The sequence below is a fragment of the Dasypus novemcinctus genome, chromosome 26 (genome assembly GCF_030445035.2).
Source record: "Dasypus novemcinctus isolate mDasNov1 chromosome 26, mDasNov1.1.hap2, whole genome shotgun sequence".
Classification (NCBI taxonomy): domain Eukaryota; kingdom Metazoa; phylum Chordata; class Mammalia; order Cingulata; family Dasypodidae; genus Dasypus; species Dasypus novemcinctus.
In genome coordinates, this window is record NC_080698.1 from 7834605 (window position 1) to 7862247 (window position 27643).

General features: G+C 37.8%; 1 protein-coding gene across 1 annotated transcript in view; it reads right to left on the reverse strand.

The window, feature by feature from the left end:
- SETD2 (SET domain containing 2, histone lysine methyltransferase) overlaps positions 1-27643 on the reverse strand; it is a 130215-nt gene that overhangs the window by 26399 nt on the left and 76173 nt on the right. Inside the window, exons 13-15 of the mRNA XM_071212047.1 lie at positions 12840-12888; positions 10660-10843; positions 61-730 (exon numbers count right to left, since the gene is read on the reverse strand). Of these exons, the coding sequence (XP_071068148.1) occupies positions 61-730; positions 10660-10843; positions 12840-12888 (903 nt within the window). The remainder of the gene's footprint in view (positions 1-60; positions 731-10659; positions 10844-12839; positions 12889-27643) is intronic.

Here is a 27643-nt window from a genome sequence, read left to right on the forward strand (position 1 = left end):
CACATTTAAAGTCCAAAGACAGACGGCAAGACAGACAAAACAGGCTGTAGAATTAGTTACCTGTACAATTGGAGGAGTAGTCTGTGAGTAAGGTGATGTCACACCATAGACAGTTGGACATGTCTGTCCTTGATAATATATAGTTGCTTGAGACTGTGCAGGAGAGTATTGTTGCTGCACACTCACAGACTGTTGGTTTGAATCCCAAACACCATAATTCTGTCCCTGGACTGGGCCTGGGGCTGGCACTGGCAAGACGGAGACAGCTGAGTCTTGGTGTACCACACCATCACTTTGGGACACATACTGTGAACTAGAAACTTCCACAGGAGCTGCCACATGTGGCACCACTGGCACCGGTGGAGGGGCAGCAAGAGGTTCTGCAGAATGTCCCACCAAAGGCTGAGCATGATCGTAAGGAGCAGGAGAACACACAGGGTCCATGTTAGGTGTGGGCAAAAGCACTTTTCCAGCATTAGGATTGCTGGGATCCACATAGGCCTGCATGGGATAACCCGGTGGGTAGCCAGCAAAAGGATGATGAGGGGCACTGTACCCAAGAGAGTCATAAGGCAAGGGAGACGTCATTCCCAGGTTCTGCATCTGCTGCTGTTGTTTCTGAGCCTCCCGCTGAGCTACCTCTTGCTCAAATAACTTTCGGCGCTCCTCTGTAGAAAGTTTACTGCGGTCTTTAATTCGTACTTTCTTTTTAGAAGTTGGTGTATCATACCTATAAAGAAAAGAGGATCACAAAAAGTTTCTTCCTAAATCATAGCCATAATTAAGGTATGAATAAGTGTTATGTGGTCCATAAGAAATTCATAACTTCATCTTTTGTGCTCAGATTCTAGAACTTCACATTAAAAATACATATAACAGCCTAAACAGATTATTCATTATAACAGGATAGTTCCATAATTATAAACTCTGAAATTAAAACAAAAACCAAAATATACTAACAAAAGCAAGAGAGTCTGATGTACGTCTGATGACATGTATTTATAACAAATATCAACAAGGGATAGTTAAGTGAAAGGTGATCAAGCACATTCAAAGTAATGGAGTTTTATTCAGATACTCTTCTCTGTGTACTACCAAGTACAGTAACATGCTGCTAATGTAGTATCCTGGGATGGTTCTGACAATTATTCCCAGTAGGTCCACAAGAAAGAGTCAGCTCTAACATTCACAAGAAGAGTTTTGAGGGATTAAAAGTTTCTTTTATAAACTTCTATGAAATGACTCAAACTGCTCAGAATGTATCATTAAATAAAAATTAAAAATGAAAACTGATTTCAAGTGTTTCACTGCCAATATGTAAACTATAATAGCAGCTTCACAAAGAAGGGCATAACATTTATCCAAACCTGAAAAAAAAAAAAGGGATGGTCTAAAAACCCCCAAGGAAATTTAAAATTTCTTTAAAGTGTTAGATGCTTGACAGAAATAAATCCAAGTAGCTTATGGAAGAGAACAATGAATTCTCACAGGTAAAATTCTAAGGAACTTGAGTTCATTAAAAAACAAACTTATTTTATATGTATGTACAACAAATGAATACAAGTAAAGCGAAAACGAAATTATCTAAGACAACCAGAAAACAATTTTATTCAATATGCTTAATGAAATAAAAGAGGCTATTAAAAACATGACTATGGAACAAAAAATCATCAAATATTATCAGCACAGATTTGAAAAAGAATCCCATGAAAAACCTAGAAATAAAAAATGGAAATTAAAACTTAATTATTAAAAAAAACAATTATCAAACTATATAATCCGTATTCAATAAATATTTGCTGATCAGCAACAACAAAAATTCAATTATCAAAAGGACATCAACAAGATGGTAACAGATGTTCCAGTGTTCCACACCCCACAGAATTTTGAAACAACCAAAAATTAGCAAAATCATCTTTATCAGAGCTCCAGAAAACAGTCAAAAGGTTGCACTGCAGTAAGTAGTGAGTACTGAATCAATAAAAAGGAAACAGAAAAAAGGTAGGAAAACCTCATGGAACCATTACTGGTATTCCCCTGCCCACACCCCAGCATGGTGTACAGCCAGCCCAGTGCGATCCCTGGTCCCAGCTACCGTGGGAGCAGAGAAAACCCTTGTTGTAAGACAGTGGCATGAGACCAAAGATTACTGGTTATTGGTTATAAGACAAATAGAGCACAAAGGATGGGGAGAGAGTTTTCAAGGGATAAGAGAGGACATTTATATTCCTGTATATGGGGGTATTCCTAAAGTCAAGAGGACATGCCCAGGATAAGACACGTGCTCAGGAAAGACTGCAAAGGACACTATGCTTTTGTCTCAGGTTGTTCCTCAGCTCATTGTTAAGATGGTTTAACTCAGAAGGTGAACACCACTCAACACAGAGCCAATGTGCCAATCTGCAAAATGTGAAAGGTGTCATTCATTCATTCATTCATTCATTCATGTTTGGTTGGACTTCACTGTTAGTTCCTGCCTGGCATCCAAGGAAATCTCTGGCATAACACAAGCTGAACACAAGCTTAAGAAACAGACACCTCAGGAACTCAGTTCCAGAGATAACACATTAAAACAGGGGTTCTTAACCTTTTTTGTTACATAGACACCTTTGCCAGTCAGGTGAAAACCATGGACCCCTTACTTAGCTGTACTATATTGTGTATTATTTAATAAATATACCATACCCACACTAGCATGTCCCCACAAGAATTTTTTAAAATTTTTTAAAAAATTATTTGTATCCCCTCCCACCCTTCCTCCAGATAGCTCCCTTGTCTGCTTGTCTTCTTTAGCAGGTACTAGGAACTGAACCTAGGTCCCATGTGGGAGGTGAGTGCCCAACTGCTTGAGCCACTTCCGCTCCCTGCTGGTTGTGACACCTGCTGGTTGTAAAGGTTGTGGTGTCTACTTGTCTTCTTTAGGAAGAACTGGAACCAAACCTGGGACCTCCCATGTGGGAGGTGGGTGCCCAATTGCTTGGGCCACATCCCCAGAATATTGTTTGTTTTTTTAATTTAGATTCAAACTCACTGACTCCTTGTTAAGAACCCCTACATTAAAACATCACATTGTCCAGTATGTAACAAAAGATTACAAGGCATACAAAGAAAAACGACGATGTATCCAAAGGCGCAAGACACAACATCAGAAACCATAAACAAAGAAGACCAAACTTTGGACTTAGCATACAAAAATTTTTAAAAATAGTCTTAAATATGCCAAATGAGATAAAGGAAAATGCACACAAAGACCTAAAGGATATACATAAGACCATATATAAGAAAATGAGAATTTCAATTAAGAGACAGAAATCATAGAAGGAACCAAAAATAAATAAATAAATAGTGGAACTGAAGAACACAGACCACAATAACTTCAGTAAGATATTTCCTTAAAGGGATTTAACAACAGATTGGAGCTGGCAGAAGAAAGAATTGGTTGGGAAGGTGACTTGGTTAGGGCATCCGTCTACCACATGGGAGGTCCACGGTTTAAACCTCGGGCCTCCTTGACCCGTGTGGAGCTGGCTCACGTGCAGTGCTGATGCGCACAAGGAGTGCCCTGCCACACAGGGGTGCCCCCTGCACAGGGGAGCCCCACTCACAAAGAGTGTGCCCCGTAAGGAGAGTCGCCCAGCGCGAAAGAAAGTGCAGCCTGCCTAAGAATGGCGCCGCCCATACGGAGAGCTGACACAACAAGATGACGCAACAAAAAGAAACACAGATTCCCGTGCTGCTGACAACAACAGAAGCGGACAAAGACGACGACGCAGCAAAAGAGACACAGAGAACAGACAACCGGGGTGGGGGTGAGGGGGAGAGAAATAAATAAATAAATCTTAAAAAAAAAAAAATACACAGATTCCTGGTGCTGCTGATAAGGATAGAAGCAGTCACAGAAGAATATACAGCGAATGAACACAGAGCAGACAACTGCGGGGGGGAGGGAGGGGAGGGAAACAAATAAATAAAAAGTTTAAGGTCATGTACATTAACAGAAGGAAAGTTAAAAACTAACATGGGGGGACTATATAAGATAGTAAAACCTAATGTAGAACACGAATATGGGTGGTATTGCATATATAAGACTGTTTTCACAAAATTTACATACAAATATACAAGAGAGAAGGAAAAAGAACAGCAGCTATGTATGGGAAGGGAAACAGACTGAGAAGTGATGAGTTTTTTGTTTTTTATTTTTATGATTATTGTAATAATAAAAGTGCTCTAAGAATGACTTAAGTGATGAATGCACAAATATGTGATTATACCAAATCACTGACTGCACACTTTGGATGGATTTATGCTTTATTTATAGGTATCGATAAAATTTTTTTAAAAAAGCAATTTTTAAAAGAAAGTGAAAAAATCTACAGAATGGGAGAAAATATTTGGAAACTATATCTGATAAGGTTGAATAACCAGAATACATAAAGAACTCCTAAAACTCAACAATAAAAAGACAACACCATTAAAAAGTAGGCAAAAGACTTGAGCAGACATTTCTCTAAAGAAGATATACGAATGGCCAATAAGGACATGAAAAAATACTCAACATCATTAGCCATTAGAGAAGGGAAAATCAAAACCACAATGGGATACCACTTCATACATATTAGGATGGTTATTATAAAAACAACAACAACAACAACAACAACAACAACAACAACAACAAAAAGTGGAAAATCTCAAGTGTCAATGAGGATGTAGAGAAACAGGAACCTTTGTGCACTGGTGGGGTGGGAATGCAAAATGGTATAGCTGATGTAGAAAATAGCTTGGTGGTTTTTGATAAAGTTAAATAAAGGATTACAATTACCTGAACAGATATTTGTAGATCTGTGTTCAAAGCATCATTATTGGCAATAACCAAGAGGTGGAGGCAACCCTAGTTTTCATCAACAGATGAATGCGTAAACAAAAGGTAGAATATACATAAAACAGAATACTATGCAGTCCTAAAAGAGAATGAAGTTGATACATACTACAGCATGAATGAACCTTGAAGACATGTTATTGAAATAAGCCAGACACAAAAGGATATTGTATGAGTTCACGTGTATGAAATAACTAGAATATGCAAATTATCAGAGATAGAAAGTAGATGACAGGTTACCAGGGGTGGGGGGTGGGGAATTATTGCTTAGTAGATACAGTTTTTGTTTAGAGTGATGGAAATGTTTTGATATTGGCTGGGTGGAAATGGTACCACAACATTCTAAATGTAATTAATACCACTAAATTGTATTTTTGATAGTAGGGTTAAAATGGAAAATTGTATACTGTTTCTACATTACCAAAATAAAAATTTTTTAAAAAAACTATTTTCACATAAAATTGACCATTCACACCCAACAATCAAGCAATTCTACTCACATACATACAACCAGAAAAACTCTTGCACACAAACACCAAAAGTCTACATAAGAACATTCATAGAAGCACTATATATAATAGCAAAAATGAGAAAATCTGAATGCTCACCAACAGAAGAGTAGAAGCATCAACTTATACCAGAGTATAAGATGGTGCTATTTCAGGTGTAAAAGGTAAACGTGGGGATAGGTAGGAATGATACTGGTTGGTTTATAAAATTGTTGGGATCCTAACTCTTGTACTGAGATTTCCAGTACTCAATACATTATAGTAAATAAATTACTAAGTATTTCACTAATAAATAGGCCATGCATAGACTAATGATACATGAACCAAAGAATTCAATCCAATCCAATTCAGGGCCCCAAGTTTTCAGTCTAAGATTAAGCAGATTGACTATGAAGAGAATTAACAAACTTGTGAGGTGATCTTCACATCTTCAAAAACCTCAATGAATTTCAACCAGGTAAAAGAAAAATAAATCTCCATTTAAACATACAGTAATAAAACTGCATAACACCATAAACAAAGAGAACATCTTAGTAGACCAAGAGAAAAGCCAAATTGCTTTGTAGCAACTTAAACAACAAATTTAATATCAAAAAAAGCAACTTTTGCAAGAGCAACAGTAGAAGACAGAAGACTGAAGAATAACTTCTTAAAAGAGAAACAATTAACCCAGGAAAATTATCTTTCAAAAACAGGGGTAAATATTTACATCAATACTTGTAAATAGCAGAAACATTCATAATAGACAAAAGTGGAAATGGTCCAAATGCCCATCAACTGATAAATTTATAAATAAACTGTGGGACATCTATACAATGGGCAAACTACTGAGAAATAAAAAAGAAGTGAGACATTATGAATGAATTTCAAATACACGAAACTAAATGGAAGGAGATAAAGTCAAATGTTACATACTGTATGATACTGCTTATATAACATTCTGGAAAAGTCAAAAGTTGAGAGTCAGAGAGCAGATCAGTGGTATCTAGGAGCTGGGGTAGGGGGGTGAGGATGGGGAAGAAGAGAGGGGACGACAGACAGGGACAAAGGGACTGACTACAAAAGGAATTTTTTGAGATAATGGATGTTTTCTATATCATCTGAGTTGACCAGTATACAACTACATACATTTGACAAAACTCATTGAATTATATGTTTAAAATGGTGAATTTCACTGCAAGTAATTTGCTGGAAAAAATCTGCAAAGGTGAAGGAGGAATTTGATCTTTTGTTTAAAAAACTCAATTTTCACAGTGTATCTTTAGCCATATTAAGCTTCGTCTCAAATAACAACAGAAAAGAAAGTTTCTGTTCAAGATCCTCACTCCAGCACACTCAGCCAGGTGCTCAGGATCTTGTGGCAAGATACCATGTTCCCTGGGCTGAGGCTCACAGTAAAGCCTCTCACCCAAGTGGAATGTCACCTTTTCCCCAGACACACACATACAGCAGGTCTTACAAACACACATTCTTAATCGTAACCCATATCCCTATGGGTGTGAACCTAGTGTAAATAGGATCTTTTGAAGTTATTTTTAGTTAAGTTGTGGCCAAATGAATCAGAGTGGGTCTTGATACACAATACTGAAGGCCTTAACAAGAAAACTCAGAAGTCACAGAAGCTAGAAAGAAGAGGGTATCGCAATGGGATACATGTCAAGGAGTACCCAAGGACTGCCAACAGCTACCACCAGATGCTACAGACTTTGGGAAGAAAACAGGCCTTGCTAATTTCTTGATTTTGGATTTCTTCTACCCTTCAAACAATGAGGCAATAAATTCCTGTCGTTTAAGTCCAAACCAATTTCTGGTATTTGTCATAGCAGTCTCACAAACTGAGACACTTGGGTAAATATGAACTGAAAACGCTTGTTTGTGCATGTGTGTATATTAACAACAACAGATAATGGGGGATGGGGGTGATTTAAGAAGGAATTATAATACCTGACAACAAGAGCATATAAAGTGGGAAGGCTAAGTGAACAGAGTTATTGTTCTGAAGTCCTGATGTTTCTAGTAACTTTAGACTTTATTAAATTGAATGAAAGGACTAATTAAAAGATTAGCATGAGCTTAAAAAACAATAAGCTATAAACAATTTCTCAAACACAGAATGATTAAAAGTAAAAGGAAGGAAAAGGTATACTAGTTATACGCATATCAACAGAAAGTTAGCATATCTCTACTCATACCAAACACAGGAGATTGTAAGGAACTTTTTTATTCTCAACAAAATCCCAAGAACTAGTAACACACAGACCCATTAATGGCAATTAAGTTGAAAACTTAAAAATAAATGTAAACACACTTATCATAATGGAAATTTAAAAGTATTTAGAAATAGACGATGAATCTGCATTATTAAAGGTGTAATTCAAGTGGTACTTATGGGGAACTTTATATCCCTAAACCCTTTTATTAGGCGAGTAAAAGAAATGTTGAAGATTAATAAGCTAAGCAACCCAACTAAGAAGTTTTTAAAAATCCCAACAATACAATAAGCTTTTAAAAAATGGACGGAAAATACAAACAAGTAGAAATCAACCATCAGGATAAGAAATATTAACATTCTGAGATTTGAACTAGAGTTCTTTTGTTAGCAAAATAAAATAGAACAAGGCATAGGATTAGAAAGGAAAATCAAAATAAATTCATATGATATGGATTGTAGACACAGAAAAAGTTGTGTTCCCCTTCTACCTCCCAAAAAATGCAGAAGAAAAACCAAATGTACAAATTGACTTAATAACAATTTTGCATGGTTGCCAAACATTAGTGCTCAACATACAAAAGTTAAACTGTATCTCTAAACACCAGCAGCAAAAATTTTTTTAACAAAACATTAAGGTTCCCAGAAATAAATACACCTGCAGCAGTTTAGCAATGTTTATGAATTCCAAAAATAGATACTGGATTATGTTTATAAGCTGGTCTTTTCCTCTGGGCATATTAGAGTGTACTAGACTGAGAGGTTTTACTTTCACTTGATTAAATAATGATTAAGACTTTGATAGGGCCATGTCAGAGAAACCCCACTGAAGAGAAGGGAAGTTGAACTTTGAGCTGGAGCCCGGGAAGTCAACACACAGGAAAAGAATCCAAAGGTCAGAGATGGCTCCTTAGACAGGGCAGAAGCCATGGTCAGAAAAGACAGAGCCATTCACCTGATAGTCTACAGCTGGCCTTGTGGAGAGAGCACACACAGCAAGTGAGCCGAGAGAGAAATGGACCTGGGGAAGAGAGGAACCCAAGAAGCCTGAACTCTTGGCAGATGATGGCAGACATCTTGCCCTAACATGGCAATAGACTTTGGTGAGAGAAGTAATTTCTGTTTTATGGCCTGGTAACTATAAGCTTCTATGCCAAATTAATATCCTTTATAAAAGCCAAAAGATTTCTGGTATTTTGCATTAGCACCCCTTTGGCTGACTAATACAATAAAAGATGTATTCATCTTTTTGGGGAAAAATTTAAAGAGATTAAAGGAGGTCTTTATCTTTATTAAAATATTAAATAAATAAGACCGAACTAAACAGATATAGATATACCCACTACTGAAAGATGTGAAGTAGAATCATCTGGGGGGGGGGGGGGAGAGGGGAAGGACAAGCAGGAAAGAAGGGGAGAAACTTGAGAAACGGACTTTAAGGAAGAACAAAAGTCTGAGAAGGACAAGACATCCCAGGAAAAAAAAAATCAAGAATAAAGAATGGGTAGGAGGTAGCAGATTTGGCTCAATGGATAGAGCATCTGCCTACCATATGAGAGGTCCAGTGTTCGATATCCAGGTCCTCCTGACCCGTTTGGTAAGCTGGCCCATGCACAGTGCTGAGACACGCAAAGAGCGTCGTGCAGCGCAGGGGTGTCCCCCATGTAGGGATGCCCCAAGTGCAAGGAGAGCCGCCCCATACAAAAAAAGCACAGCCTGCCCAGGAGTGGCACCGCACACATGGAGAGTTGAAACAGCAAGATGACACAACAAAAAGAGACACAGATTCCGAGGCTGCTGACAAGAATAAACATGGACACAGAAGAACACACAGCAAATGGACACAGAGAGCAGACAACTGGGCGGGAGGCAGGGGAGGAAGGGGAGAAAAATTTAAAAAAAAAAAAAAAAAAAAAGCCTTAATATATAAGCTACAGTCTGGGTCTGTGGGACCCAGAAACATTCTTTATGAAAACTTGTCAGAGAGAGGGGCACTGGAGATAAAGGGGAAAAAGGATGGCTTTCAATTAAACGGGGCTGGGACAATTGAGTATTCACAAGAAAAAAACAAAACCTGGATCACTATACAACATATACAAAAATTAATTCCAAATGGATTAAGGGCTTAAATGTGAAAAGCAAAACTTTAACTCTTAGAAAAAAACATAAAAACTTGTCATCTTATGGACGGGGTAGGGAAAGATTTTCTAAAATACAAAAAAGCACTAACCATAAAGTAAAGATGGATACATTCATTCAATTACACCATAATTAGTAATTTCCTGTTTATCAAAAGGCATAGAGTCAAAAGACAAATCATAAACTGGGGAGAAAATATTTGCAAAAATTATTACTAAATCAGAATTACATCTATAATAAATTTTAAAACTCATAAAACAAACAAACAAAAAAAAAACAAATGAGCAAGACTATAAAAATACACTTAATAGAAGTGGAACAAGAATGGCCAATAAATACAAATGTATGCCAAGATATTCAATCTATTTAGTAATTAGGGGAATACAAATTAAAAATCACTATGAGATACCATTACAGACTGCACAAAATTAAAAATGCTGACAAGTACATTATATGAATGCTATATTTCAATGTTTTAAAGGGCAAATTTAATTTAAAAAGTTTCTCTAGAATAAATATTTTCTATCCCCTAATCGGTGATTATGTGGCCTGTTATTCTACCAGCATGACAACAGAGCCTCTGACCCAAAGATCAGCATTTTCACTGGTATGTCACAATCAGCAGCATGGCAAAAGATTCACTAGAAAACAACTCCCCTTCCCCTGTGAGGTACAAAGCTTTAGTTCCCCAAAAAGCATTTAAATGTGATCAAGTAGAAACCACTCAAGTATCAAAAATCTATGAAGGTCTTCATGGCTAATATTAATGTGAAAGGAGAATCTGTCTTAAGATTTATCAGTAAAATTTTGTACTCCCTCATTAAGAGAAAATACTAATTCCAAAAGCCTATGGTGTCTAAGATCAGAAAAGGACCTGAGTACTTTACGACCTGCTCAGAAGAGAGTAGCTCACATAGGCCACTTACCTGTCATCTGGCCTTTTTGTTCCTCGCTCATAGGCAGAAGAGGGTGGTGAAAGGGAACCCCTTCGTTTCCTTTTTTCCTTATTTTGAGCTTGCTTGTCTGGGTCTCTCTCTCGAGACCTGTTAGGAGTCTTCGGGACAGCTGTTTGATCTCTGAAGCCAACAGCATCCCTTCCTCGTTCAGATACTAAGGGGAAAGGTTTATAAAAAAGTTTATTTGGTAGACTTTTCTCCATTGTGATACTTGTCAACTGTATAATATATTTTCTCTTCAACAAATGGATATATTTCCCTCATCTACCCAGTCCTGAATTTGGATGCAACAACATTTCTAACAAGTTCTCTGGAAAAATATGCATGCAAGATGCTCCTGTTACCTTAGCAAGGTAGTCTGCTTGTCTGTTTAAAATGCAAGCCTCCATTCCAATATATATTGACTGGTATTATATGCTATTGCTTTGAGTGTATTAGTACTACAACCTGATTAATCTGATTGCTCTCTTCTTGAGGAGAATTTTTATAAATTATCTTTCATAACACAAAGCAATTCTAAATAAATATTTACTAGATTTTCCTTTTCTTATTTAAAAAAAAAAGCTATCAGGTGGTGGGAAACCTCCCCAAGCAGTATGGTTAGGTTTGAACGTGCCATTATTTTTGCAGTTCTCCTTTTAGTTGGTCAACAACCCAATATATCGTAAAAGAGTTACTAATTTACAGTCATTTATGAGGATATGTTGAAGAGAGGCTAACATTAACAGTTGTCTCAGAAGGTATTTGTTGATTTCCTGACATAAAATGAGGGAGGAGCTTGACTATTTTTCAAGGTGCCTAATATTTCATAACTCTTCCAAAAAAAATAAGGTTTTTCAAAAATTCTCTTTAACTGGTTGACATGGAGGGATAACATGATATAACACAGAAGACAGGCTTGAAATATATGCCTTTTCCTTATTCTAAAAACTCAAGACAGAGATGGGGGTTGGGGGGTATACTATATGTGAAGGAGAGACTACTATAGTTGACAATAATTCCCTACATCTCTTGGAGGGTCACACCAGCCTAGATTTTTGTGAAATATCAGGGGGAAACCTTAATGGATATTTAAGATTTGTCCATCTTGTTAATGGTTTAAACTCGGTAAGCTCAACTATAGTGGTATCACTGGTTTTTTGTCAACAGGGACTGCCCAGACCTGCCTTCATTCTTATGGGAAGAATTTCGTAAGTAGGATGTCACTAGGAAGAGAATAAACCTGTTGATTTTAAAAAATATCTAAAAGATACAACAATGGAAGCAAAGGACAATTCATGGGTCTAAATCAACAAACTAAGATCATAAAAAAAAAACTTTTCACTTCAAAAGTAAAGGAAAAAGCCAAAACAAAAACAAAAACAAAAACAAAGACATACTGTATCCTGTACTCTATTTATATTAAGTCAGTGCTGCCGGGGCTTAAGAAACCAATGACAGTACTTTAACTGACCTCCTCGTTCGAATCCTCAAGAAATACGTTGGAAACAAGCCTACTAAAGCTTCCCTATTACTATTCTTTACAGGGGTCACTGACATTCTGAAAAGCTGATAAAAATTTTGAACTTTCCCCAGAAAAATTAATACATACATAGGATTTTGCATATATAAAGTCCCTTCCACAGGCCTCTAGGAAATAGGTTTAAGAACGTCTGCTCTAGAGCAACAGATAAATGGAAGAAAAGCTACTAAAGGCCATGACTTCAAGGGAAGCCACAACACAGGCAGTAGTAAAAGGAACATCTCCTTTGGGAAAAAGTCACTAAGAAAGAATAAAACAGGGGAGCAGATGAGGCTCAAGCGGTTGAATGCCTATTTCCCACATGGGAAGTCCCCAGGTTTGGTTCCTGGTGTTTCCTAAAACAACAACAAAATAAACAATAAGCAAACAACAACAAAAAAACAACTCAGGAGAGCTGATGTGGTTTAGTGGTTGAGCGGGCTCAATCACCCGCCCCCATACCTCAAAAAAAAAAAAAAAAAAAGTTATGTGCCTACAAACTTTTACACCAAATATTTTATTTACTTCATTACATATTATCTAGCTTTCCCTGGTGCCAAAAGGCTAAAGTTCTTATCAGTTACCTCTGCATATTTCCAAAAAAGTATCTGTAAAGCCATATATATACAGAGTATATCTGAATACCTACCTGTGTTCTCCTTTTCAGTCTGACTTTTCTTTGGAATTCGATATACCTCCTGCAAAAAATAAACCAAAGGAAGGGTTATTAGAGTAGAATAGAAGTGGTGATTGTTTTAAAGATGAACGATTTTACATGGCAAGAAAAAAATGGGAAGGAACATGCTGAAATTTAATTGTCTCCATAATCTGACTTGTATTTGGATTTTAAAAGAGGTATAAACATATAGGACATATATCTTAAAAACAAGATACACACACGTATATACATATATACCTATATACATGTGTGCGTGTATAAATATCTACTATAGCTTGTATCTTACTGGCAAAGCAGCCATCTAAGTGAATGGGGGCATACTATTTCTGGCAGTATTATGCCTTCTGATAATCCTAATTTCTGTATGCCTTCTTCATATGCATTCTTACATATAAACTGAAATCACCTATAGTTCCTTTACTGGGAGTATTCGTATGAATAATTCTAAAGTCTCACTCCCCATCCTTTCTTACAAGAAGAAAAGGTTGGTAATAACTCAGCTATATAAAACCACAAGGAAAATTACATGTGTAAGCCAATTCTTGCTATCAGCATATTTTTCTACAAATGCAAAATCAACTTCATTAATGGTCAAATAAATGTAACATTTATTTTCATGGGTATTGTTACAAAAATAGAAAAGATAAACATAAAGTCACGGTTGCTCTTCAAAAGGCATCGAATACTATACCAAAAAATATTTTGAGAAATGTGTTTTTAAGCATTAAGGTACCTTTACTTGATGTGTGAGTCTGAGGCCTAGAACCCATTTTATTCCAAGACAACCCATCACTATTCTAGGCCATCAAGTTAACTCTTGAGCACAAAAATTCTTTACCCAATTACCCTTAGCATAATTTCGTAACACCATACCTTTGTAACTCAGTAATCCCACTTATAGCAGAGTACCCCAAGAAAAGCAAAGAATTCCTCTTTCTACATGATTGTTGGTTCTAATAATATTTGTAGAAAATGAGAACCCAAATGTCACCAAGGAAGGGTCAAGATGTATAATATTCAGTTGTCATTAAAAATGACAAATGTAGACTATTTAGATATAAGGCAATCTCTATGAATGCAGATTTTTAAAAACCTTCAATACTATATACAAATTATCTAATAAAGATGATTATCAATATTTATTGTCTACTTATCCTATGAATCAAATACCATGCTAAGCATTTCAAATATATTACCTTATTTGAGCTTCAAAACAATCCTGTGAGGTAAGTACTATTAACCCCATTTTACAAAATGGGAAAACTTCCTTTAAAAAGCTTAACATGTTGAGTGAAATAAGCCATATACAAAAGGACAAATATTGTATGACCTCACTGATTTCAAACAGAATAAGCAAACTTAGAGTCAGAATCTAGAATACAGGTTGCCAGGGCATGGGGTGGTGATAGGGAACAGGAAGCTAAGGCTTAAAAGGTACAAGATACCTGTTTGGAATGATGGAAATGTTTGGATAACACATGGTGGTGATGGTAGCACAACATTGTGAAAGCAATTAACAGCACTGAAATATATAACTGAATATGGTTAAAAGGGGAACTGTTAAATTATATATATGATAAAAAAATTTAAAAATTCCATGAAACTACAATATATGAACAATAAACCCTAAGTTACAGTATGAACTTTCATTAATAGCACAATTATAAAAAAATGTGCTATCATCAATTTTAACAAATGTTCCAGACCAATGCAAGGTGTTGGTGGTGGGGTAGTATATGGGAATCCTGTATTTTATGCATGATTGTTCTATAAACCCACGACTTACCTAATAATAGAAAAGAAAAAGCTTAGCAACCTGCCCAAGGTTATACTATCAGATGGTCTGACTCTACAGCATGTTTATATTCTGTACTAGATGATACAAGGTATGGTTAACAGCATTATTTTGGAAAGGAGTACCACTTTAGGGACTTATACAAAAGGTAGGTGACATCTCTATCCCCTTAGGCTCTTTTTCCTACATAGAAGGCCTTTCACTAAAGCTATGATTCTAAACCCTGGCTGTACAATTAGACTGCCCTAGGAAACTTATAGAAACCCCACCAGACAAAATGAATCTAAATCCCATGCATCACTGTTTTTTAAAGAAGCTCTGTAGGTCATTCTGACACACAGAATCACTAGTTCTGATTTTTATTCACAGCCATTGCTCACTTTTTAACAACCATTACTCACTTTTCTTAACCACTACTGATTTTTCATAACAGCTGTTACTCATTCCTCCCCACAAGGGAAAATTTGGGAGAAAGAACTGTGTATGCCTGCCCATAGTGCCCATCTATCTGGGCTCTCTCCCCTCTTGGTCTCCTATTACCTGTACAAAGGAAAAATTCTAGTCAGTTCCTGGGGTGGTCCACCTGTCAATATCGGGCTATGAGAAAAACTGAAAACAGATAAAGACAGGTAGGACAAAGCTGATAGTCTTCTCTGTCTGGACTCCTCCTGTCCATCTCTCAGAGGGGTTATCAAACTTGGGAAGGAGTAAGAGTGACATTTATCAGCACTTACACACATTATAAGGGGAAAAAACGTATACTAATTTTTAAAAGTTTTAAATGTCTGTTGCATTAAGGTACTAAAAATCTAGGCACACCAAAAGATAACAGGTTCATTTACAAAAGGGTGTGTGTGCTTAAAACAGCTATATTGAGGGTTCAACTAAGGATAAAACACAATTCACAATTCTAATCTATTTAGGGTTTTGGGTTTTTTTGCATATGCTCTTGGCATCACAAGTGTTCATTACAAATGATTAAAGTAATTTATTACAATGACCTCAAATTGGGGAGCTATTTTGTGGTAGCAGTTATGTACCATAGAAAATGCTTCTGGAAGATAAATTCTTAGTTTGATTTAAAAGTTTAGAGCTGGCAGGAAGCAGACTTGGCTCAATGGACAGAGCATCTGCCTACCACATAGGAGGTCCGCCTACCACATGGGAAGTCCAGGGTTCAAACCCAGGGCCTCCTAACCTGTGTGATGAGCTGGCCCACGCATGGTGCTGATGAGTGCAAGGAGAGCCGCCCAGCGTGAAAAAAGTACAGCCTGCCCAGGAGTGGCACCACTTACATGGAGAGCTGACACAGCAAGATGACGCCAACAAAAAGACACACAGATTCCTGGTGCCACTGACAAGGATGTAAGGACACAGAAGAACACACAGTGAATGGACACAGAGAGCAGGCAACGGGGGGGGGGGGGGGGGCAGGGAAGGGGAAATAAATAAAAAATAAATCTTAAAAAGAAAAAAATAATCTAATTGTTAAGGATTGAAGCTGTCTTATTCTTTGCTCTATCTCTAGCATCAAAAACAGTGCCTAGGGGATGACAGGAGGAGAAAGAAAGAAGAAAGGAGAAAGGAAAATAAGAAAGAACGTGCCTGGCACATATTCAACACTCAAATGCTGGCTGGATGGACCAACAAGTGTAATTCTACCTCTCATTTGAAGAATTCAAGCACACAGTGTTACATAAACTCAATGTATTGCATGCTTCTTTATCACTAAATCCATATACCAGCAATCTCTTTCATTCCTGGTAAGAATGTTATTCATAGGCCTCACTTATAACCACAAACATTCTGTGTTTTCAGGGTTTTCTCTGCAACGTTTTGTACACTCTTTTCAATGCATATAATAGCTTGCCCCCCTTTTTAAAATTTATTTCTCTCCCCTTCCCCCTGCCAGTTGTCTGCTCTCTGTGTCCATTCGCTGTATGTTCATAGCTTGCCCTTGATCAAACACTATCCTTTAGTCAAAGGCTCAAATCAATCTTCAGAAATTGTCTGATAAACACTGAATAGCTGATAAACCCAAGTAGCACCAATGCAGCCAAAAATTAGAGTGTGTTTGGGGGTGGGGGTGTATTTTTAGTATGTGTTTTTCTATTTCATGCATTATCTGTTTCTCTCATGTTCCTTTTCTGTTTGGTTTTTCAAAAGAAAAAAATAATGTATATATGAAATAAAAATATGATATATATTTTTTAAAACCCAGATAAAAGAGCAAATTCTCGCTAAGTGAAAATATAATAGAAAAAGAGGTTTAAGAGTTTCCCAGAAAGTCGACCAATACATCTAAAATGAAAATGAGAGATATGAATCAAAATGACATCAGACCATAAGCCAGAAAGTGATGTAGTGGTATCTTGACCATTATGAAGAATAACTTATTTCCAAATGATCTACCAAACAAGTACTCATTCGAAGTTTGCTGAAAAAGCAGGAATAGAATAAAAGCATTTTTCAGATCTACGAGGCCTTAATTTTATCTACAAGAAGAGAATGCTAAGGACCAAGAATATGTTTCTGAGGTTTAAAAATCAAGATTTCTAAATTCTGTATCACAAATCTCATATACACTGCACCATCCTATGTACCTAAAAAAACAACAAAGAACAAAAAAATACATAACTTAATTACTCAGTGATGGAAGAGTGATGGAAAAGCTATGGAAAGTTAATGCAAATAGATTATCCAGCACCGAGTACAAACGTGTACATAAATTCAATCACTGGGAATTCAAATATAAAGCTTTCAAAAGCTTTACCAGTTATGGAAACAACTAGGTATTAGTGGTTACTTTTTTTAAAACCCTGCAAAAGACCTGAAGAAGTCTTTCAAACTTGTCATAATCTTGGAAAACGTTGTTTCTCAACAATACTATCCCTAAAAGAAAAGCTTAGTTATCTTGAAACAACATTTTCAGAGAAATTTCTATAATTAGCAAGAGCAATTTTTTTAAATTAAAAAGGGGTCGATTTTTGAATATGAAAAATATGGAAAAATAATGAAGCTATCAATACAGAAAAGAACATCACAAGATGAAAAGATTGTAAAAGTAGATTATGAGCTTGAATCTGAAGGGTAAGTGAAGGAGAGAGCCAAGAGAAAGCTGAGAATATAAGATAGATGTGAAATTCAAGGCTAAGACAAGAAATCCACAAATTTGAGAAAATCTTAAGAAATGATCATCAGCATTGTGGTTCTACAGGACTCAGGAGACTGTCAAGAGAGTAAGTATAATAAAAAGCAGGTTGATTTAAAGGAAAATAAAATTAAAAGGTAGAGAAGAAAGTCTTACACTTAAAGTCATCTACTAACACCAAATTATTACCAAATCTGAAATGTTTTCTTGCAGAAGTCTCATTCCAATATTATTCAAAGTTTGTTCACAAAGTACTGCAGCAATTTATAAATACATCTCAAATGAACTGTTACAACTCTATTGTAGAAATAGGATTAAAATCAAATTATGAAACAATTTTATAAGAAATCTTTTTCTGGAAAGGATAAAAATTTTAGATTGTTACTGCATCTCAGATGATAATCATCTTAAGCTACAGTCATTTCTGGATCATTGTTTTATAAATACTTTAAGAATAAAATAGTTTACCATTGAAGATAAATTTTCTGCTTTTAATATATAGAATACATTATACATTCTGTAATAACAGATTTATTTTTTAAAAACTAAAACTAGATTTTCTTTGTTATCAAGTACACATCAAATACTCTATGTGCCAACCAAACCTGTTTCCCTAAATATTTTTCTAGATGACAGTATGACTGAGAACAAGAAGAAGAAAAAAAAGATTGTAAGCAAGGTGCCACTTTCACAGCTGGAAAAGCATACTAAAGGAAGCAGGAGAGATAATAAATTATGAAAGAGATAAGAATTATGAAAGTAAAGCAATGAGATAAGGAGGCTAGAAGTTCAAATGCCAACTTCAGGTAAAGGGATTCCCTGGAGAGAAGGAAATATTTTAAGATACAATGAAGGCAATCTTCCCAGAATTAAGACATATCAACTACTTCTGATTGAAAAGGCTAAGGGCCAAACAGGATAAGAAAGGCACATGAGAGTGACAAGAGCAAAGATAAATAGAAAAATTTAATGCTTCAAAAGAGAAAGACCACCTCCAGAGGAAGAAGAATTAGACTGATAAGATTTCAATAGCAACAGTAATGCAAAAATTTTATAGCTGACCAAACTGTTATTCCAAAGTTGGCATGAGGGCTACAAAGTTTTACCATACAAAGACTCACTGGTAACACTCTTTGGAGTGTTACTCTTATGTAAATAAGAGTAACAATCCAGGAGAATCCTGTGAGATGGTAGGCAGTAAACATAAATGCTTAGTAAAATGTACTACTGTGTTAACTGTAAAACATAACATACCAGAACAACAGAAAATAAAGAATAGTCTATTATGTTAAGCAAATTAATTCATATGTGATTAGTAAACAGAGCTATATGATTATAATGTAAAGATTAGATGGCTATATGTATGAATTTCTCTACCATGTTAATATTTTGTATTACTACTCAAAGCAACATAAGAAGGATAGATGAAGGGAGTGGATGTAGTCTAGTGGCCTCCCACATACGTGGTCAGGTTCAATCCCCAGCACCGCCTTAAAAAAAAAAAAAAAAAAAAAGGGAAGAACTGATGGATGGAAAGAGAGATGGGTAGCTATGGGATAAAGCAATAAAGCAAGTACAAAAGAATGTTTATGGTAGACTCTAGGTGATGGAATACATACGTTCACTGTAAAATCCTTTCAGCTTTGCTGTATATGACCATTTTCATAATAAAATGTTGGAGGGGAAGGAGTATAGCACAGTGGTTGAGTGCCTGCTTCTTATGTATGAGGTCCCAGGTACCTCCTTTAAAAAAAAATCTAGGAAGCAGATATGGCTCAAGTGATAAGGCCTCCCCTACCATATGGGAGGACCCAGATTCAATCTCTGAGATCTCCTGGTGAAAAAGAAGAGAAAGTGTGCCTGGAGTGTCCGCATGGCAAGCCAAGTGCCTGTGCAGCGAGGTGAGTGCCTATGTGGGTGCCTGTGTGGCGAGCCAAGTGCCCATGTGGTGAGTCGAATGCCCACATGACTGCCCGTGTGGCAAGCCAGTTGCCCACACAAGTGAGTCACGCAGCAAGATGATGAGGCAATAAAAGAGAGACGAAGGAGAGAGTCAAGGTGAAGCATAGCAGAGACCAGGAACTGAGGTAGTGTAATTGATAGGGAACCTCTCTTCACATCAGAGGTCCCAGGATCAAATCTCAGTGAATCCTAGAGGAGAAAGATTAGAAGAGAAGACCAAAAGAGAAATAGATACAGAAGACCACACAGCGAACAGACCCAGACAGCAAAAACATCAGGGTGGGGGAGGAGCAGAGGAGGGGAAGAAAAACATCTAAAATGCTGAGGGAAAAGGTATCAGAGCTAAGAAGAGTAAAATGGAAACTTGCAATATTTTGAAACCATCTGCGGTCTTTTATAATACCACTAAAAATGTAAATCACAGAATCTATTTTTTGGTAATCTAGTACTCATAATCATTATAAAACCATTCATATAACTATAATCCTGAACACAAAACTCTTCCAAAACTAATATATAAGCTATCCTATTGGATGTAGACAGAGATATTAATAAGCTTAAGAAACCAAGTAGGGAGGCAGCAGACTTGGCCCAGTGGTTAGGGCGTCCGTCTACCACATGGGAGGTCCAAAGTTCAAACCCCGGGACCCGTGTGGAGCTGGCCCATGCGCAGTGCTGATGCGTGCAAGGAGTGCTGTGCCATGCAGGGGTGTCCCCCACGTAGGGGAGCCCCACGCGCAAGGAGTGCGCCCCATAAGGGGAGCCGCCCAGCGCGAAAGAAAGTGCAGCCTGCCCAGGAATGGCGCCACACACACGGAGAGCTGACACAACAAGATGACGCAACAAAAAGAGACACAGATTCCCATGCTGCTGACAACAGAAGTGGACAAAGAAGCCACAGCAAATAGACACAGAGAACAGACAACCGGGGGTGGGGGGAGGTGGATAAAAATTAAAAAATAAATCTTAAAAAACAGAAACAAAAACTCGGGGAGGTGATGTGGCTCAGTGGTTGAGCACCAGCTTCCCACATATGAAGTTCCCAGTTCAATCCCTGACCCCCTGTGGAAAAAGAGAGGGAAGTAGGGAGGAAGGAAAGAACCCAACCCAAACATAATGAAGAAATGTTCAAATTTATTACTAATCAGATAAATGTCGATTAAAATAGTAAGACACTACTTTATACTTATCAGAGTAGCAAAAATTAGAAAACCATGGGAAACGAACTTTGGCCCAGTGGTTAGGGCGTCCGTCTACCATATGGGAGGTCCGCGGTTCAAACCCCGGGCCTCCTTGACCCGTGTGGAGCTGGCCATGCGCAGCGCTGATGTGCGCAAGGAGTGCCGTGCCACGCAAGGGTGTCCCCCGCGTGGGGGAGCCCCACGCGCAAGGAGTGCGCCCATGAGGAAAGCCGCCCAGCGCGAAAAGAAAGAGCAGCCTGCCCAGGAATGGCGCCGCCCACACTTCCCGTGCCGCTGATGACAACAGAAGCGGACAAAGAAACAAGACGCAGCAAATAGACACCAAGAACAGACAACCAGGGGAAGGGGGGAAATTAAATAAAATAAATAAATCTTAAAAAAAAAAAAAAAAAATTAGAAAACCAGATAGGATAATACAAGTTTGGTAAGGATGTTTAGCTCTAAGTATCCTCACGCAGTGCTGGTAGAAGTCCTCTTCAGAAAGGCTGTGTCTGCCTATACTGTGACTACTCATGGTACCCTTGGACCTAGGTAGCTGGCAAATCTACACCTGGTAGGTATCCCAAGGAAATCTCAAACTGTTTCATACAGAGAGAATATGTAGAGAATGTTCATCATTACAACATCTGTGGTGAAATGGAGGCTAAGACATTATGGGTGTCCATCATTAGGGAAAGGATAGATAAAATACAGTAGATGTACATCAGGAAACAGCCATTAAGAAGCAAACGACTAGAAAAAACACAAAGCAATGTGAATGGAGCTTAAAGACACAGTGCTGAATTAAAAAACAAAATTGGAAACAGAATAACACAGTATATTATGTATGTTAAAAATACATGTGTATAATGTTCATTTCAATTGGTGCAGAAAAAGCATCTGACAAAATCCAGCACCCTTTAATGATAAAATCTAAATTAGGAACAGAAGGGAACTTCCTCAACCTGATAAAGGGCATCTATGAAAAATCCATCACTAATATCAAATTGGTCAAAGACTCAAAATTGTTCCCCTAAAATCAGAACAAAACAAGAACGACTGTTTTCACCACTTCTATTCAAAAGTATTGAAGTTTTAGTCAGGGTAATTTGAAAACTTGTAAAGGAAAAAGTAAAACTATCTCTACTAACAGATGACATGATTTTAATACAGAAAAATCTAAAGAATCCACGCAAAAAATATGAGAAGTAATACATGAATTCAGCAAAGATGCCAGATACAAGTTCAACATACAAAAGCCGGTTATATTTTCTATACACTAGCAACAAACAATCCAAAAGTGAAATTAACAATTCCATTTACATTAACATCAAAAGAATAAAATATAAAAAGATAAAATAATAAAATATTTGGGAATAAGTTTAACCAAGGAGATGCAGGATCTGTAAGCTCAAAACTACAAAACATGTTGAAAGAAATTAAAGATCTAAATAAATGGAAAGACATCCTACATTCATGGATTAGAAAACTTAATATTATTAGGATGGCAACACTCAACGAACATTTCAACAAATCGTACTGGGACAACTGAATACTCACAAGCAAAAGAATAAAGTTGAACCTACTCGCCAGTTCACTGGACTCACCCAGAACAACTCATGAAAAGGATGATGATAGACAAAGCCCATCCCAGAAGCAGAGAGGGTCTGCAACAGCAAGCAATACAGTTCTGCCCACCTGCCCCATGGGATCTAAGACCTCCCTTAATCACAGACAGGGTAGGCATTACCATCCCCAAATTCTCAAGATTGAGGAATAAACAAACATAGTGTGGAAAGCAATTACAGACTAAAGTAGACTTATGATTAGTCTAGCAATGAAAGAACTTCTACTACTAAAATAAAGGCAGAGGCCACTAGAGGTTCTGAGGGGAGAGAGAGGGAAGAAAAGGTACAACATGGGGGCATTTTTGGGACACTGGAATTGTCCTGCATGACACTGCAATGATGGATATAGGCCATCATACATTTTGTCAAAACCTGTAAAATTGTACAGGGCAAAGTATAAACTATAGTCCTTGGCTACAATGCTTCAATATGTGTTCATCAATTGTAACAAATGTACCACACTAATGAAAGATGTTAATGTGGGCAAGTGTGGGAGGGGGAGGGGTGAGGTATATGGGAATCCCCTATAAACAAACAAACAAATATATTTTTAGGTATCAGGGATGGGCATCAAGCCCCGGGCCTCAATATGGGGGAAGCCCACACTCAACCACTGAGCCACATTGCCTCCCCTGACTTGGTTTTCCTTTTTCCCCATTTGTTTTGCCTGTTGTTTGTGGGGTTTTTTGTTTGTTCTTTAAGGAGGCACCGGCCATCGAACCTGAGGCCTCCCATGTGAGAAACAGGTGCTCAACTGCTTGAGCCACATCCGCTCCCCAATTCCCTATATTTTTGATATAACATTGATATAATCTAAAGCTTCTTTAAAAATAAAAAAATATATATATAAAAAGAATAAAGTTGGAACCCTTACTTCACACTATATAAAAAGTAACTCAAAATGGATCAAAGACCTAAATATAAGAGATAAAATTATAAAACTCTTAGAAGAAAACATAGGGATAAATCCTTATGTCTTGATTTTTGGCATTAGATTCTTAGATATGACAGTAAAAGCACATGTAACAAAATAAAAAATAGAGATGACTTCATCAAAATGTAGAACTTTGTGTTTCAAAGAACACTACCAAGAAAATGAAAGATAACCCACAGGATGGGAGAAGGTATTTGCAAATCATGTATGTGATAAGGGTCTAGTATAGCTCAAATGTCCATTAACTGATAAACGGATAGACAAAATGTGGTATATCCATACAATAGAATATTATTCTGACATTAAAAGGAATAAAGTTCTGAAATATACTAAAACATGGATAAACTTTCAAAAAATTATGCTAAGTGGAAGAAGCCAGACACAAAATGCCACATATTTTACAAAAGCAAATAACCAAACATACAACACAACCTCAATGTCTATGGTCCTACACCACTCAATAACACAGAAGAACTGAGCCAACGGTGATATTTTCTGATGCTCCTTTCTTCATTCAGCATAAATTTTGTGAAGCACTTCCAGTGGTAATGGTTCTATACCCAGGATTTATTTTCCTTTAAGAGAAGAACTGTTTAAGTCCTACATCCTGCCTCATGTAAAGTATAAGTCTGTGGTTTAACCTCATAAACTGTAATACAAATGGGGGAGTGGGTGAAGGGGGGAACTTTGCTAGCTCAGACAGGTCCTAAAGTTTGGAGAAAAAATAAATGTCTGGAGATTCTGAGAAATCACATACATGAGAGGGGAAGAGGAAGAGAGGGGAAAAGAAAGGAAAAGAAGGAGAGGCAGGGAGTGGGGGCAGGCAGAACAATTTCAAGCCTCTAGAGACAATCCTTTTTTAAACTTCAGACAGGTGGGTGCCCAAGAAATGAAAGGTATTAAAATCTGTTTTCAGTTTTTAGCCACTCAGAAAAAACGGGCAAATGATAGGGGAACAGTTCTCAAAATAGAAGTACAAATGGAAAGATCTTCAATACCTCATGCATAAAAAAATGCAACTTAAAACTACAATGGACAGAACCAGCAAGATGGTGGCAGAGTAAGGTGCTCCTGCTACAGGGCAGTTAGTAAACACCCAGAGCACTATGGAGCCAGCTGAAGCACCAGTTTGGGGGCTCCAGGAGGGCAGAAGAGCATCCTACCACATCCTTGAAGGAATGGAAGGAGAAGACTGCCCTTCTGCAGAGAAGACTCATAAGTAGAGCACTCCACACCACAGAGGCCAGTGCCCATCCTCCACTGGAGGCACAAACTGCCTCACGAGCTGTTCTGCTGCTGGAATTGAAAGCTCCACTTCCCAAAAATGGGGGAGAAGAGACGGCTGGCCACCAATTTCAGCTACTGATGAGTAAATTCAGCAGGCTAAAAACTATAATCCTGAGAAGAGCTAAAGTTTGAGCCTGTCCAAGCCAGAAAGAAGCCGGGAGCTGCCATCTTAACCCTGCGCCTGGCACAGGGGAAACAGGGTGGACTGAACATCCTAGCGCTGGGGGGACTGGCTTCTTTCCATCCAGGTCAGATTGCAGCTCTAGCCTAGGCCCCAGTACCACCTCCAGCAGGGAGGAAGCTGTGGGGATCTGCACCAGCCTCTCCAGAAAATTACCGGCCAAGCTGTGGAGGCCGGTGATTATCCTACTCTGGCAGCACGAACCACCCCAGGAGCTATTCTGTGGCTGGAATTGGAAGCTCCATTTCCCAAAAACAGGGGAGGAGGAGATGGTTGGCTGCTGATTTCACCTACTGATTGGTAGACTCGGATGCCTAAGAAATAACCCTGGGAACAGCTGGGGTGTGAATATTAGCCCAAATCGGAAAGAGGCCAGTAGCTGCCATTTTGACTCTGCCCCCAGCCTGACGGGAAACCAAGCTGACTAAAAGTCTTAGTGATGGTAGCAACCAGTTTCTTTCACCCAAATCGGCTTGCAGCGCTAGCCTAGGCATCAGCCCCGCCTCTGGAAGGGAGGAAGCTGGCAGGCCCTGCACCAGCCTATTCAGGTAACTGCAGGTTACTTTGGCTAGCACAGACTGGAAATCAGAAGTCTATCAGGGCAACCGCGGTCATCTTGGACCTGCACTGCATAGATTGCTGCCCACACCTGCAGCTCCATCCCTGCCCCAGGCAGGGGAGACAGAAGCATGAAGCTTCATCAGTCTTTCTGGGCAACTACAGTCTAGGCCTGCACCTAACCCTGGCAAAGGAGAAAGTTGGAAGAAGCTTCATTGGTCCCTAGTGCAATGAGGGCAGCTTGAGCCTCCACAGCTTACAGCACCAACTACATGCCTGGCTCCTACTGCACAACCAGCAAGGGAGAAAGGGCAAGAAGCCCTAAACTAAAGAGAAAAACTACACCCAGAATAAATACTCTAGCAAGCCAGATGCCAAGACACCAACAAAAAATTATAATCCACACCAAGAAAGAGGAAGCTATGGCCCAGTTAAAGGAACAAGATAAGCCTCCAGATGACATAAAGGAATTAAGACAACTAATCATAGATGTTCAAACAAATCTCCTTAATAAATTCAATGAGATGGCTAAAGAGATTAAAGATATTAAGAAGACACTGGATGAGCACATGAAGAATTTGAAAGCATACATAGAAAAATAGATCTTATGGGAATGAAAGGTGCAATAAATCAAATTAAAAAAAACACTGGAATCATAAAATAGCAGATTAGAGGAGGCAGAAGGAAGGATTGATGAGCTTGAGGAAATGGCCTCTGAAAGTGAACATACAAAAAAACAGATGAAGAATGGAAAAAATTCAACAAGGTCTCAGGGAACTAAATGATAGCAAAAGGCGTGCAAACATATGTGTCATGGGTGTCCTAGAAAGAGAAGAGACGGGAAAAGGGGCAGAAGGAATATCGAAGAGACAATGATAGAAAATTTCCCAACCCTATTGAAGGACACATATATCCCTACCCAAGAAGCACAACGTACTCCCATCTGAAAAAATCCAAAAAGACCAACTCCGAGACACATACTCATCAGAATGTCAAAGGTCAAAGATAAAGAGAGAATTCTGAGAGCAGCAAAAGAAAAGCAATGCATAACACAGAAGGGATATTAGTGATTTCTCACCAGAAACCATGGAGGAAAGAAGACAGTGGTCTGATATATTTAAGATACTACAAGAGAAAAACTTCCAGCCAATAATCTTATATCCAACAAGACAGTCTTTCAAAAATGAGGGCGAAATTAGAATATTCACAAGTAAACAGAAACAGAGAATTTCTAAGCAAGAGAACAGAATTTCAGGAAATACTAAAGGGAGTGCTACAGCCTGAAAAGACAGGAGAGAGAGTCCTGGAAGAGATTCTAGAAATGAAGATTATATCAATAAAAGTAACTAAAAGTGTCAAAAGAGTGGTGAAAATATGACAGATAAAACTCAAACAGGAATAAACTTAACCAACGATGTAAAGCACTTGTATTCAGAAAACTGCAACTCAATGTTAAAAGAAATTTAAAAAAGGCCTAAATAACTGGAAGAACGTTCCATACTCATGAATTAGAAGATAAATATCATTAAGATTTCAAATCTACTCATATTGATATAAAGATTTAATGCAATGCTGATAAAAATTCTACCAGCACTAAAGAAAAAATTGAAAACACCATCAACTAATTTATTTGGAAGGGTAAGGGGTCCTGAACAGCCAGAAACATCATAAAAAGGAAAAGCAAACCCTTATATCCAGACTTTAAATCATATTACCTAGCTACTGTGGTAAAAACAGTATGGTACTGGCCTAAAGACAGACACAATAGACCAATGGAACCAAATTTATGGCTCAGAAACAGACCCTCACATGTACGGTCAGTGATTTTTGACTAGCTTGTCAAACTCACACAGCTCAAGCAGAACAATTCATTCAACAAATGGTGCTGAAAGAATTGGATATCCACAGAAGGAAAGAGGACTCCTATCTTACACCTTATCCTAAATTTAACTCAAAATGGATGAAAAACCTAAAAATAAAAAGCAAGAACCATAAAACTTCTAGAAGAAATTATAGAAAAATATCTTCAAGACCTGGTGGTAGATGGTGGATTCTTAAAGGAGATAAGAGAAGGACTGAGCAGACTACTGATGTTTA